This window comes from Dipodomys merriami, unplaced genomic scaffold (assembly GCF_024711535.1).
Source record: "Dipodomys merriami isolate MVZ:Mamm:240054 unplaced genomic scaffold, mDipMer1.0.p SCAF_36, whole genome shotgun sequence".
Lineage (NCBI taxonomy): Eukaryota > Metazoa > Chordata > Mammalia > Rodentia > Heteromyidae > Dipodomys > Dipodomys merriami.
The window spans coordinates 7746595-7762707 of NW_027205159.1; the positions used below are offsets into that span (position 1 = coordinate 7746595).

At 43.1% G+C, this 16113-nt stretch overlaps 1 protein-coding gene across 1 annotated transcript in view; it reads right to left on the reverse strand.

The window, feature by feature from the left end:
* Nucleotides 1-2036: 2036 nt before the first annotated feature.
* Nucleotides 2037-16113, reverse strand: part of Uxs1 (UDP-glucuronate decarboxylase 1) — a 92511-nt gene continuing 78434 nt past the window's right edge. The window contains exons 11-15 of the mRNA XM_069988629.1: nt 15349-15392; nt 10516-10576; nt 8519-8576; nt 6555-6658; nt 2037-2939 (exon numbers count right to left, since the gene is read on the reverse strand). Coding sequence (XP_069844730.1) covers nt 2808-2939; nt 6555-6658; nt 8519-8576; nt 10516-10576; nt 15349-15392 — 399 coding nt within the window. The 3' untranslated portion in view covers nt 2037-2807. The remainder of the gene's footprint in view (nt 2940-6554; nt 6659-8518; nt 8577-10515; nt 10577-15348; nt 15393-16113) is intronic.

A 16113-nucleotide genomic window follows, 5' to 3' on the forward strand; every position in this document is an offset into this window, starting at 1 on the left:
ACACACCTCACCTGTTAACATCACTACATTATCGTTTCAACTTGTTAACTTGAGGGGGACACAAACATTTAAACCATAGCAGTCCTCACCTGTCCACCTACTCATTGGTTCCAGTACCCTCAATTCTACATTTCTCTCTGCCTAGGATGCTTAATTTGAATCCCACAGTATCTCCCAAGGTGCATTAGCCCTTTCATCCAGTGTAATTACACACTGTTCCTCTTCTATTTGTTATTCCCTACTTTGAGAATGTTTTTTTTTTTAATTTTTTATTATGAAAATACCATACAAAGAAGTTACAATTACATGGGCAAGATAACGAATGCGTTTTATGAAAATCACACTGAATCCCATCTGGGATATTAGCAAGTATAAGGTAAGCTTTGCTCCACAAAACTTTTGAACCATTCCTATCTATGGCTTGAGCTCACCCTTAGTAGTTACCAAGTTAGCTTCCCAGTTCTGTCAAAGGTGCATCATCTACTTCAGACCAGTGACAGAAATAAAAATGTAAGAGGCCAAAGTGGGGCTCAGATAGGACATGCACTTATGTCAGGGAAAGGAGGGAAGGAGGCAAAGAGAGGAAGGGAAGGAAGCAGGTAGGCAACAAAGCAGGAAGGCAGAAAGGGTGGGTCAGCCATGTTTTTCTTTCTTTCTTTCCTTTTCTTTCTTTCTTTCCTTTTTCTTTTTTTCTCCTTTCCTTTCTTTCTTTCTTTCCTTCCTTCCCTCCATTCCTTCCTTCCTTCCTTCCTTCCTTTCTTTCCTTCTTTTCTTCCTTCCTTCCTCTCACGTTTTTTTCCTCTTCTCTCTTTTATACCACAAAGGTTTCAGGAACCTTTGGGGACCTCAGAGACTCTGACTTGAAAATCATGTTCAATTAAAAAGAAATCCCCAGGTGACTATAAAGGCCAAGAAAGTCTTGGGCACCCTGGCTCTCCTGTTGTCAGACACTGAGGACACACTTTTTCTGTCCTCTGTGACCTTTACCCCCTCAGTGCCTATTCTGGCTTTTTTGTTGCTAGGCAGAGCCAACATACTTGGAAAACATGCTGTTTTGACTTACTACATTGCTCTTCACTTATTATAAGGCAAAAAGAAGGTCCTATCATAGGCCTTGAAAGAGTTCTTGATGAAAATGAAAGGGTTTCACGTGTTCACAGAATGAGTTTCATTTGTAAACCTTTCTCTGCAAGACAAATGAAACTGTTGATCAATTTGGCCTAGGTTGCTAAAGAAAGATACAAAAGGGATTCTAACCCTGGGTAAAACCTAAGAACTTCACAAAACAGTGGACGTAAATTGAACACTCATCCCTAATCCAAAAAATTGAAATCTAATAGATTTGTACGTTGACAAACTTGAAGTTCCAGATTTCAGAGCTTCTCAGATTTTGGTGTTTGCCTTCCTGCCTTTTCAGATTTTACTGCTCAGGCAATAACACCTACCCAAATATCCCCAACTCTATAAAACTGAAAATCTCAATGAAATCTGTTCCAAGCATTTCAAATAGACACAACCTGTGTCACACACAGAGACCTCATACAAGTAGCACAGAAGTGTTTTCAATATCCACATATCCAATTACATAAACCTGAATGTTTTTTGAATTTTCTTTTAAACTGAATTTTCAGTTCCTTAACATCGAACAATGTCTGTTTTTGTTTTTTGTTTTGCCTCATGCTTATTTGATAGGTGCTCTATCATGTGAGCCATGCCTCTGACCTCTTTTTTGCATTGGTTATTTTTAAGGTAGTGCTTGCTGTATGTTGGGCAGGTGTGCTACTAGCACTTCCCTATGTTGCAGAGATGATGGTCATATGCCACAGTGCTGTCACTGTGCTTCTCCCATAGCCTGGATAATAGATCTGCACCACTATACCCAGCCACTGGTTGAGATAGAACCTCTTAACTTCTTTTGGCCCAGGCTGGTCTTAAACTACAATCTTTCAAAATCACTGCTCCCCAAGTACCTAGGATTATAGACTTGAGCCACTATGCCAGGCATCAATCCAACCATGTTATATGAGAAGTAGAAAGCCAGCCTTTGAAATGGAAAGCCCATAACTGGTGAGTTTCAATATTTTATTAAAATAGCATATTTATAACCACGGTTAACCAAGAATACGTTAATTTTGTCTCCCCACCCCTGAAAATGCAGCACAATACAGTAGTGATTTCAATATCCTTGGATCATAAGAATCAACACAAGTATTTCAAATTCAAGTTTGCAACTAAAAACTAGACCTTGGAAAAATTCTGGTTTTAAAAAAGAAACATAAAGCTCTCAAACAGAATTCTTTTACCTGTTCCAAAATAAATGCCGGTGCCCCATCCACCTGACAATACTGCTAGTTTTTTTTTCTTTTTTATTCTTTATGCATAGTATAACATCTCATTTATAAGTACCCACTTTTATAAATAAAATCGGCATTATTTTTTGTCCCATTTAACGTTCCTTTTCAGCTTCGCAAAGAAACCAGTAAATAAAACTGTCAACGACAGTCACAACGTATGCTCTCACAGCAAGATAAAAAACTGGAAAATACACAGAGATGCATCTAGGCTATTTTACATAAAAAGACAGATTTGAAAAGTGCAAGGCAAAGGCTGTAGGTTTTTTTTTTGAGGGAAATTTTAGGCACATCCACGTCTTTAAAGCAAGGTTCAGAATGAAATTCCAGTTGGTTCTTCATGACACCAGTTTAAGTCTTTCTTTAAAAAACAAAACAAAATAAAAACAAAACCCAAACAAAACAAAAATACATCTCATCAAGTGTAAAACGGAGTCTCGTGTCCCAAGTGGGGCCTCAGTTGTGGCGCGTCCGACCTTTTTTTATTCTGGCAGGCTTTGGTTTGGGAATGTATTGATTGTTTGCCTGGTACTCCAGTTCTTTCCGAAAGTAGTGAATTGCTTTGTTCAGTCCTTCCTCTAGTGGGACCTGTTGGAGAGAAAATAAGAGATGGGATCATATGAAAGCCAGGGGCATCTTTGAAAGAAACAGGATGGTATCATCCACAAAGTGCTGACTTGTGGTCAGGTGGTTCCTCTCTGGGGATATTCATAAAGCCACAAGCTGGTCAAGAGCCGAGGCCTCTTCTGTAGAAGAGAGATCCTTACAATCTGCTTTCAGAGCTGGGTCATGAGGAGGCTGAGAGTAGAGGACTGAAGCTCACAGGTGGCCAGAGGAAATAATCTTAAGACATTCCATCTTCAACTAATCAGCAAAAAAGCTGGGCTAGAGGTATGGCTCAAGTGGTAGAGTACCAGTCAAGTGAACAAGCAAGCAGAGTGAGAATGAGACCCCTGAGTTCAAACCCCCATATTAGCAATAAATAAATAAAAAGCTGCTTTTAGAATATGTGTGATTCAACAAGTAATGCACTATTGTACAGTGAGACCCTCCCCTCAAGACTCTAAATCATCTCTTGTCCAGTCAGAATTAGTTGCATCACTTTTAAAGTAATGTACAAAGGCCCCATTCTTTTGGGAAAAAATCCACCTAGAGGTAAAGGGAGGATGCTTTAGGAAAGTCATCTTTGGAGGCTGAGATCTGAGGAATGCAGTTCAAACTCATCACAAGCAGGAAAGTCTGTGAGATTATTATTTCCAATTAAGCACCAAAAAGGTTGGAAGTGGAGCTGTGACTCAAGTGGTAGAGCTCTAGCCTTGAGCAAAAATGCTCAAGGACAGTGCCTAGGCCCTGAGTTCAAGACCTAATACTGGTACAAAAAAAAATTTAAAAAGGGGAAACAAAGGAGGAGGCAATAATGCTTGATAAGAAATGAACTCATTACCTTGCTCATGTAATTGTAACCCCTCTGTATGGTATTTTCATAATTAAAAAAAATAAAAAAGAAGGTCATTTGCATCTGCCCTAGAACCTGATCTTCTCCCATGATCTTTGGCAGATGGGTCTACCTGCATTCTCAATGGCAGAAGAGGCACAGAGGGACCATGACAACATCATACCCTAGAATATGACATGGACTTAATGCCTTATAGCAAACAGGAAACAGAAGCCATATCAGCTGTTAATGATAAAGAGAAAACTGGAGAGAGGCATTACAAGGGCAAGCAGGAAACTGTTAGGAGGAAGGGGTTGTCTGTATCGATGGTGGTAGTAACTTCACAGGTGTCAAACCATCAAAACTTATACAATTGTGTATTTTAAATGTGACTACTTTGCCTCGCGTGCATTAAACCTCAATAAGCTTGGACAATTAAGACTTCTGAAGCACAGAAAACAAAAGCAAAATAGACAAAGGAGATTCTATCAAACTACAAAGCTTTGCAGAGCACAGGAAATAATCAATAGCAGCAGAGACAGCTATAAAATGGGAGAGAATGCTTGTAAACTACAGATCAGACAAGGTTAATGAGAACATGTAAAGAACTCTAAACAACTCAAAAACAAAACACAATAAAAAAGTGGGCCACAGACAAAACTTGACAACTTTCCTACGGAAGACACTGAGGTGGACAAAAGTACATGAATGCCCAACATCAGTAATTACCAGGGAAATGCCAATCAAAACCATGAGCTATCACCTCACCTTTATGAGAATGGCTCTGACTCAACTAGCGTGTGTGTGTGTGTGTGTGTGTATGTGTGTGTGTGTGTGTACCCACACATACACACACACACACAGAGGCATGCAAAGCATAGTCAGGTTTCTTTACATTTGACTGCCTTAAAACGTGTAACCCCTCTGTACAACATTACACACACACACACACACACACACACACACACACACACACACACACACACACACACACACACGCACACACACACACACGAACAGGCTGGGTGCTGGGTTCTGGTGGCACCTGTAATGGTAGCTACTCAGGAGGCTGAGATTGGGAGGATCATGATCCAAACCAAATCTGGGCAGAAAAGTCCTTGAGACTCCATTGCCAAAATAAAAAGTATAGTTCAAGTAGTAGAGCATCAGCCAAGCAAGTAAGCTGGGCAAGCTCAAGGCTCTGAGCTCCAATATTAGCAAAATTAATCAATCAATTAATCCCAAATAAACCAAACAAAAATATTCAAGGAACAAAGTCTCTGTCATGACTTGCAAAGTCATGCCATAACTGGTATTACTGCATTTTAAGTTGGGGGAATAATCATATTTTTATATCATACACTGCATTTCTGTGATCTCCAGTAGATCCCTCAGACCTCAGATATCACAAGACAGAGTAAATGTTGGTCTGAACTCTTATGTCCCTTTAGGGTTTAGCACTTACTCAGTTCTATTTCATTTTACTCATTCATTCATTCATTCATTCATGATATTAAAAGTCTGGATTTGGGGCCTTGTACTAGCTAAGCCAGCATTCTCTCTTGTCCTTTTTGCTTTACTTGTTTTTGAGATAGAGTCTCTCATTTATGCCAGGGCTTGCCTGGACCATGATTCTATTTATGCCTTCCATGTAGAGCTGAGGTGACAAATACATACCAGTACCCTAGCTTTTATTGGCTGAAATGGGATCCCATGAATTGTTTGCCTAGGCTGGCTTCAAACTGAGACTCTACTGATCTTGGCCTCCAGAGTACCTAGCATTACAGGCATTAACCACCGTGCTTTGATGACATTTTACATCTTTAAAAGGTAAACTGAGCTCTAGGCTCTCCCTTGCCTCTCTGACTGTACCTGCAGGTGAGGCAGCCATACCTACTGGACCATGTCCATCCACTAGGATGGCCCAACATTTATCCACTAGTGATGTGTAATGTGTTCTTGCCTCGGTGGCAGGAGACTGCTGCTACGCACAATACCGCACATGCTTCTGCTCCAGGAGAGCCACACTCCATTGGGGGTACACAGGAGTTAGCTATGAGGTAAGGATGAGACACAGCAGATAGTAAATGAGGCAGGCTGGCTCCTACAATAAAGCTGGAATGGGCAGAAATCTCTAAGGAGCTAGTGTCTGAAGGACAGAGTCCTTAAGGGGACAGAATGAAGCAGCCACATGACCCCCTATGGACTGTGGGATGGGCATTAGAAAGTGTGGCAGGAGCACTCAGCTCCCTGCAAGGGAAGGAGGTGAGTGCGATGGAGGCAGGCTGAGCACCCTTTACTGTGTGTGTGACAGGCCAGCGAAGGGTCTGACTTTGCCCAAGAGCTCCAGAAAGGCACTGGGATCCTCCCTACCCTTCAGGGCTGCACACTTCTAACCTAGGGTTCCACCTGCCTCGGGGCTGATGTGGACTGGCTCTTCCTCTTCAAATAGTAACCCTGCCCAGCCCAGTAAGTGTGCCCACAACTGAGTGAATGCTGACATCTCCACCTCAGTACTTCTTTAGAGATGGAGCCATGCATGTGATTTCAGGAAAACAGGGCCCACAGCAGGCCTGGGTCTTTCTACATAAGAGGCTGAGATACCTCGTAAGGGGGAAAGAAACCTCTTGTTGGCCTGGAGAAAACCCTATACCTGCCTGAATGCCAGAGCCCACCTCACTCTGCTTTTGAGATAAGAGTCTCCCAACAAGGGCCAGTGCCCAGGACACAGGATGCAGGAGGTGGCAGGTGAATCTCCCCACACTTACCACAGGCTCCCACCCCAGCATCAGCTTTGCTTTCCTGATGTCTGGTTTTCTTTTCTGTGGGTCATCCTGGGCTTCAGAGAGAAACTGAATTTCACTTCTGCTACCTGAGTTATTTAAAAAAAAAGAAAAAAATAGTTAAAAAAGAACTCCAGACCACCTGAATGTGTGCCATTCTACCATGTGCAATGAGGTAAAATACCATCTGTGGAGTGAATCAGGGCACAGACTGTGTGACAGCACCTCATACAAAGCCATGAGAGAAAGAAAAAGTGACAGTCCTTGGAAGTTCAGGCAGCATATGTGCCATGGCTATGGTTGGCTGACCCTGGCAACTGACCCTGTAGGTGTCCTGGCCTCTTTCTGTGCCTTCCAGCTGGAAAGGAAGGGGAAGGATATTCACCTGAATATCCTTCCATGTTAGTAAACACACATGAAAACTACAAAGGATATTCTGAAGGACAGAATAGCAGTGGGATAGTCAGCTATGATGTGGATCCCACCAATTGGCCATGCTCCCCTGGAATCAAGTAGCCTTTCTTTTGTTCAATTGATGAGTGCTGGCAGATAACTGACCAGCTTTAGCTCACAAGACCTAGCCACTGATACTCTGGTCAGAGCAAGCATGAGCAGAGGACTAAAACGTCTTAGGTATCAGATGGAGGGCTTATAGGGAGAACAGGAAAGCCTGGCTGGCTTGGCACCCTCAGTGAGCCCAGACCCACCATCGTGGAATAAACCCACATAAGTGACATCAGCCAGACTCACAGAAGAAATCTTCAGTGCAGGCTGGCCTTGATGGCAGAACTGGGAACAAATAAAAACAGCTGTTGTTTAAGCAGATAGGGTGGTTGATGCACTGGAACATGTAGTAACATGGTTGGGGATCCCTTTAACCCAACCTTCTTGGGTTGAAGATGGGGACTTCTCAAGCACCAAAGGGCAAATGGTCCACTAGAGCTACTTGTGAAACTGCAAGATTCTGATCTGGGAGATACAGGTGACAGGCTGAGGCCAAAAGTCCCTATCTCATTCACTGTCCGGGATGGCCTGACTGTGGGCAGCATGGCTTAGAAGGCATGGGTGGCACAAACACAGTGACCACATCTGGTGAGGGACATACAGGGTTGGAATGCAAAGCTGGGGAAGCGGTCTCAGTGGGGTTGCTGATGTTGAAAAGTGCTAGAGTTAGTGTGTCGGGAAGGCTTCTGCCTCCACTGTCTCCTGGAACCAGGATCCCTCCTGTCCAGTCAGTTAGAACAATGGCCCAATCCCAACCTGGAAGAGTCCACCCAGTTTGGTGGGGTATGGATGGTCACTCCAGAGTGGCCAACAGCATGCACATCATATCCCTGGCCCTCCAACCAGGACAGGCTGATGTGTACCTGAACTCAAATTTCTGGATCAAACTCAGAAAGGACCTCTCCAGGAGCCAGGCTTTCTGGAGCTCCCATAAACCTAAGGGTGAGGCTGAGGGATCACCTATTCTCTGCCTGTGGTCTAACCACAGAATCCTCTTCTACCTCGACGCAGACAATACTAAAATGTTGATCACCAACATAAGCCAATTTGGCCAGAACCACAAAGCATTTCAGACAGGCCAGAAACCTACAAGCTGGTGGTACTCGCTCTCTGAAATTCTATTCTCAACAGGACCTGTGCTTGCACATGAAGTCACATTACTGATGCAGGAGGAACTAACACAATCTCAAGTTAGACACAGTGAACAGATTACCTCCTTCCAATTCACACAGACTTGCAACTAAAATGATGAACCATACTAACCTATCACCCTTTGCTATGTTACTTGATTAAAGAACTAGAAAACAACGACGTGTTCCTCATAAAATGTTCTGCTCTGATCCAACTAAATCAGCTTGTATTCGTTACCCAATTTCTAGTCAAGATGTTATCAACAGATCAGGTTAAGTATATCTGGTTTCTTTTGGGTAGTTTCTTGTACTTACCAACTAGGTTTTTAATTAACTGGGCAAATTCAAGGATTGTGTGTTCTTCGGGGTTTCCCTAAGGAAGAAATGGGATTCAGTTAAAAATGAAATTACCACAGGAGCCATCCCTTATCAACCCACAAGAACAACTTGGGAAATATTGCTGGCTCAAAAGTCTGTCCCAAAAGCCACCAGACGCAGCTGCTGTCCTGTGTACTTTCACCTGAGCTCTCTGAATCACTGAAATGCTTCAAGGTGATGGTTACTCACCTGGCCAAGGGCTAACCTGAGTCCTCTAGTCTGTCAGTGCAGAAGAACAGCCTTCAGGCAGGACGGAGACACTACTGGCTGAATTTCCCTTCTTCCTTCCTTGTTTATTTTTGTACTCAATACCTTATAGCTGCTACACACGGGCTCTACCACTAAAGCTACTTCCCCAGCCCTAGAACAATTGCTGTATCTACATTCTTGTGAAAGCTGTGCTACTTTTCATGAAGGTTGGGTTCACAATCTTAGCTCTCCTAAGAAAATGTCCTTCCCTCTGGGTGCCAACAACTTCAGTAACAGAGGGCTTGAAGCTGGCAGAGAAAGCTGTGACAACCACGATGACTTTTATGCCAGCAGGTAGAGAAGCCAAAAGGACTGTCTCCAAGAGCTGTATAAAGTGTGCTTATCTTTTTTGGGGGGAGGGGGAGGAGTTAGGAAAATTGTTTTCCTCCCTCCTTCCCATCAACCCCCCTTCCTTATCTGGCTCTTCTCATTCTGCTGTCACCACCCCAGCTACAAGAGACCACAGTAAATTGGGGGGGGGGGATTTTGTGCCCTCAATTCTCTTTACTCTCAATTTCTTCAGATGGTCTGAAGCTAGACGGTGAAAGCAGCAAAAAGATGCCTAATTGTAAGCACAAAGAAAGCCAGACTGGCAAAGTGGAGGATGGGAACTTGGACAAAAATGGCTTTGTCTACTGCATATCAGGTGGGCAAAGGCTCCAAAAGAATGGAGGTACTTTCTGTTCTTTAAGTTAATTGGTTTTTCCAAAGTGCATCAATGGAACACTGACCCCGTGCTGCAGCCAACTTGTACCATGAACCCACAATAATCCAAGCACAGTTAGGTAAGCACTCTCCTGTCCACTTCCTCCAAGATAAAAACTCTCTCTCAACTCAGGAGGAAACCAATGGTTTTAAAGGTGATTGAGATGGCTGGTTACAGCTTTCAGGAACTTTCAGGCATGCATTCTGCCTCCCTACCTCCCCACCACCAACCCCAGACCCCTAAAGCACTGCAGAAGGTACAGTTCAGAAGACCTGAAATGACCTGAAGGCTCTGTGAGGGCCCAGCAGGGACTGGCAGCATCTTAACAGGTGACAGGGCTCTTGAGGTAGCTTCTCATTGGTGGAGTGTTGTGCATGCTAGACGGTTGACACATTTGGAACACAAGTTTTACAGGAGATGGGACAGAATCAGGAATCAGGGACAGGTTGGTGAGAGGACCTGGTGGGACACATGCTCTGCAAAACCCTTGGCGGTTTGCTGAGAATGGTTTCCAGGGGAAGTGAAGTTACTGGGTATGCAGGAGGGACACGAGATTTTAATCTAAAGATGAAGAACTTCCTGCTGGTGAGAACTGGCTAAAGACAGTGACCTGCTTTGATTTGAGCAGAAGTAAGCTCCTCATCCTGAAAGTGCTCAACTTTGGATGAGATGGAACAAAACTACTTAAGGGTTGTTCCTGCAACAGGAAATGGCAGGGCGAAGTGGCTAGGACTTACAGTCCTGATCTTTAGATGAGGGCCCTGCAGACACAGGCAGTTTTGTACTGTTTATTACCTGGGTCACTATGTCTGGCAGACATATTCTTTGTGTATCTTACTTTGCTTTGTTTTGCTTTTACTGAGTACTTAGCACACCACAAATAGATGTGCCCTAAACATGCTAAGAGCAAATGAAGCAAAGGGGCCTTTCACCATGACCTGGACTGCCTTGGGAGAGCTGGGCAGGGAGAAACACTTACCAGATTGACAGGGCTGCTGACATTACTGTTCATGAGAGCCACCAGGCCATTCACCAGATCGCTGGAAGAGAAGGGGAGGTGGCTCAGGCCTTGCATAGAGAGGCATGCCAGCATTGAGCCCCCTGCACCAGGGGCTGCCCTCCCAAAAGAAAAGTTACCGCTTCCCAGGAGAAAACAAACACCCTCATGGAAAACTGGATGCCAAAATAAAACCCTAAAAAAAATGTGGTACGTAATAATGCTAACATGTTTATGGATGAAATGACATGTATGACATCTGGGATTTGCTTTTGTGGGTGGGGTGGGAGAATTAAACAGGATGATGAAACCTGGGTGATAGGGTGGAGTTTGCCTCCCCCTCCCCCCCACCGTGCATTTCAGAAATCCTGGACCAAGTAAAAACAAAAAGGAAGTTAAAATAGACAATACACCTGAAAAAGATGGGGTTTGCAGAAGTCTCCAATGAAAGCCCAGGTTTACTGTGAACCCAAGTTAGTTGACCTGTACAAAAGCATGACTAGTTTATAAAATAAAATCTGCTGAAATGAATGGACTCCAGTATGTAGTCTCCATACTGGCAAATCACAGACAAAGCCAAACTACACTGAGTGTTGAAATCAACCAGAAGCAGTGCTCCCTACCCTCCAACCTCCAACCCACCCCTCAAAACACCTCACATGAAGCTGTAGGGGTGTCAGGATGTTTCAGATGGATCATGATTGACTGGGCCATGAAGGTGAAGGTAAGTAAGCAAATTTTCGCTTACCAAAGTTTGGTTCTTATTTTCAGAAGCTTTAAAGTGTGGCTCTGTTAAAAAAAAGTTACTTCGTAAAAATGACACCTCACTGCTAAACGTAAGAACTTTCTCTAAGGCTACTGTTCATCTGCTACTCTTATTAAATGTCTGAAGATTTTTTTTTCCTGGTGATCCAAAAGAAGTCTACTTTGAAACATCTCCCTCCTCTTCCTCCATAATTACCAGTGAGGAGCAGGTCATTGTGTGTCATGATCAACTTTCAAAAGAAAACCTAGGATTTCTTTGGCTTCCTTTTGATTGAGGGAGAAAAAAACTGGGGGAGAGGGGGCGTTCAGTAAACAGATTAGTTCTGCTTTTCCTTTCGCAACAAATGGGTATTTTATACGAACATGCTTAACATTCTACTCTCAGATCAAGTGTAAATGCAAATCACTGTTGACCTTGGATGACTCCTTTTTTTAAAAATAGGAACTGGCAAAAAGTCACTTCATCATTATGGCAGTGTTCTTAGGCATCACGATCTTGGGCATCTGCTATGCGAATTTAAAAGGAGACATTAAAAGCTGCCATTCAGTAGCACCCATAAGAGGTCTTCAGGCTGCATGAGAGGTGGGGTCACCTGAAGTGGGAAGATGCTGACTCTTAAGCAGTCATCTTCATGAGGAGAGGACAGGGGGGCCGTGCGTCTTTTATGTAACTAGCTGGCAACTTTTAAGGTCAAAATTGCTTAGACCACTCATTTCACCTGAGCCCTTTAAAAGTGTCATTTTGACAAAGTGACTTTTTAAATAAATACAGCATGCCTTGTTATGTGAATGGAGACAGAACCCGACTATGGAAATTCAGACAGTCATGCCAAATGCTGATGCAGGTGACACCTGGCCTCTGGGTCCCCGCAATGCTTTCAAGGCAATTGTGGCTCTTGGGGACAGTGAATTTAGTATAGTAAATATGGATTCAGGTATTCTAAAGTTTGTTTTTTCTTTTCGGTGAAGTAAAATATTCTCAATTCCTAAAATAGCAGCTGGTTAAGAACAAAACTGCCAGCAACTGCTGTTTCAAACTTGTAATTCTAGCTACTCAGGAGGCTGAGATCTGAGCATCTTGGTTCAAAGACAGCCTGGACAGCAAAGTCCATGAGATTCTTCTGTCCATTTATCCAGCAAAAGGCCAGAAGTGGAGCTTTGGTTCAAGTGGTAGAGTGCCAGCCTTGAGTATAAAAAGCTAAGGGACAGAATCCAGTCCCCAAGTTCAAGGCCTACTACTAGAATGAAGACTGGAGAGAGAGAGAGAGACAGAGAAAGACAGAGAGACTGAGAGAGGGACAGAGGGACAAAGAGAGACAGAGAGACAGGCAGACAGGGGAAGAAAGAGAGAGAGAAAGAGAGAGAGAGAGAGAGAGAATACGTGAACTGGTCAGTTCTCAGATGAATGTATGGATGAATGTATGTTGTGGAATTCTTGGCTCCAGTGTGGAAAGACCCTGAAGCTTGGTCACTAGCTATCACCACAGTGAGAAAGCATTGTAGCATCACGGAGATAGGGTATGCTAAGAGGATTCACACCTACGTTCTCAAAAAAAGTACCTAAGCCTTCTTTCCAAGCTGTCTGTGGCCTGGACTGTGTGTGTACATGCGTATATAGAAACCAAGTGTGAGCCATGGCTGTCAATGCAGGCCTGTCACTATGGGTTTGTCTTACTCTGACACGGATATGTCACTGCAGATGCACAGGCATTCCTGAGTTCTTAGAATATCTTACTTCGTACCCCAACCCCTATACCAAGAATCTGAAGCTATTTAAAGAAATTTTGTATGTGATACCTTCGAAATAATGCACCCAGTAAAAAGAAGGGAGGTAATTCGTTTCCCTTTATACTGCATCAAGTCTTGTGATCCTGCGTGTGATGTGGGAGCTGAGGAAGTTAGGAAATCCAAGGTGCGTGTGTGCCTGAGGATATTAACCCTGCCTCAGGAAGTGGGTGGTGGAAGATGGGAGACAAACATATTATTATGAAAAGGTGGCACTCAGTAGAAAGAAGTTGTCTGACTGACACGGTCCTGCTGCAGGAGAGTACCCTCACAGCTATGTTTCCCATGGCACATTGTGCCTGAGATACATGACTGGAAATGGGAAGAGTCTAGAAGCAGTGACAGCTGCCATCTCCCCACAAAACTAACTTCTTAGAATAAGGTCACCTGTTGGGCCACATGTGGGCTGGATATATTTCCCTGATAGGCTTTTTGCTTTGTTTTGTGAGACAGTCATACATAGGGGGAAAAATGCCAAAAATCACTGAATAAGGTGTATATTTGTTTCTTCTGGACTAAATCTAAGAATTTATGACTACTACTGAGAAAAATCAACAGTAGCTGATTTAACCTCGTAAGTTATTGCTAGTAGTTCTATGTTTTTCTAAGAGACTCCTTCCAGGTGTTCTGTCTAATGAGGTAAAAGCCCACGTGGTTGCTCTGGCTGAGGTAGAACTGAGGGCTGGCTAGACCTGCATTCCATAGCCAACCTAATCCTCACTGTGTCTCTGAGATGGCCCAAGACACCAGTAATGGCACTTCAGGCATTCTGGAGTATTTACATCAAAGAATAAAATTACATGATGACAAAATACAGAAACGGGTTTTTACAATGAACTGGGATTAGAAACTTCTACAGAATTTATAATAGCCATGTCAGTGGTGGGTAGAACTTTGGTATTGTAATTCTTCTCTCAAAATCCATATAACACTTTACAGTTAGTCAATTGCAATGAATACAAAAAATAATTTAAAAGGACTGCACACAAAAGTAACTAACTAACCAAGCAAAGAAAAAAAAGCCCACAACAATAAAAAGCATCACATGAAACTATTCTAAAGAATATACTATTAGCTGGGTGCTGGTGGCTCACACCTGTAATTCTAGCTACTTAGGAGGCTGAGATCTGAGGATCACAGTTCAAAACCAGCCTGGGCAGGAAAGTGCGTGAGACTCTTATCTCCCATTAACCACCAGAACACTGGAAGTGGCACTGTGGCTCAAGCGGTAGAGCACTCGCCTTGAGCTGAAGAGCTCAGGGACAGTGCCCAGGCCTAGAGTTCAAGCCCTACTACCGACAAAAAAAAAAAAAAAAAGAATTTATTTTTTCCTGCATTGTTTCAGAACAAATTTCTGAAGTTATACTACTTTGTCTTCCACCCTAGAAAGTCACTTTTTAAATGGAGCTGATTTCACTATCTGCAGGCTTGAAGGATGATTGGGGTAGCTACCTCTTAACTTGGCCTGCAATAAGATCACACAAGCTGCCCCTCAGCACTGGGCCTCTTCACCTCCACAACACTAGGTGGCAGTAAAAGACTAACTCAGCAGTCACAGAAGTGACGAAGATTAACATCAGATTTTTTTTTTAAATTTATTTATTGTTGTTGTAAAGGTGATGTACACAGGGATTATGGTTACATAAGTTACATGAAGTCTACATTTCTTCTTGAACAATGTCATCCTTTCCCTCACTATCTCCCAGTTTTTCCCTGTCTCCACCCACAAGTTGTCTAATTCATTTTCAACACAGCATCTAATAACAATCACCGCTGCATTTGTTCACCGTTTGTCTCACTATTTCTGTATCCTCCCCACTTACCCAAACAATATGCAAGGAGATGAGAACAAAAACAGCAAGTAAGAAAAAAACAAAACCTCTTGTTTCCAATTCCTGGAGTTCTTTTCAGTAAATATTATTTTATATGGCGATATGTACATAGCTATTGTGCCTATATGATCCTCTCCTAACAATGTCCTCTCTTAGTCTCACTCTGTGTGAATGCCTAGAGACCACCTGTATTTTTTATCATGTCCTAGTGTATTCTTTTTTCTTTTACTATCCAGTGTATTTACTTGTAGATTTATAGGCACATTCTAGTTAGTTTTAAGTTTCAGAAAAAGAGCAAGAGGTTTCCATTTCTAACATTAAATGTCACTGTTAACCAGCATATACAAAAGAGAGAAATAACACACACAGCAGATACTAAGCTGTCCAAGTCTATTCCCCAGTTCCCAGCCAGTGCTAAGTCACACAGCCTTACCTGACATACTGGAAAGCCCTCGTCTGAGATCCAGATCCATATACCTAGAAGGAAATGAACAATTAGGCCTGCCAAAAAAAAGCACACCAGCACTGGAAATTGGGATCCCTTGGAATCCTGGGGATACCAATACCAAAACAGACCCTTGAAAGGGAAGTGATACAGTTTCAAAGCATCTCAAGTCACACCTCACCCTACTTCAAAATTATGCCCAATAGTGAGAAGGTAGCAAAATCACCAAAATGTAAAGATCTTTTTTTTTTTTTTGGTCCAGTCGTAGGGCCTGAACTCTGGGCCTGGGTGCTGTCCCTCAGCTCTTCAGCTCAAGGCTAGCACTCTATCACTTGAGCCACAGTGCCACTTCTGGCTTTTTTCTTTTTGCTTATGTGGTGCTAAGGAATCGAGCCCAGGGCCTCAGGCATGCAAGGCAAGCATTCTACCACTGAGCCATCTTCCCAGCCCCAATGTAAAGATCTTCAAAGGACACTACCTGGAGGAATTCACTTCTCTCTGGGACCCATAATGGGTCAGACATCACATTAAGTTCTGAGGAATACAATCTCAGTCTGTTGGACAACTGACCCTCATGCAGAGAGTAATACAAACATTCAACTGGAGCTTTCTACCCGGGATGGCTATAGAATAGACTAGAACGCAGCCCAGACAGGACAAGACTCAAGATGAGACAGATGTGTCCTCATACTCTGCAGCTAAATGCCCAGTGATCCCAACAGCTGACCAATGTCAAGCTGCTAGCCTTCCAGA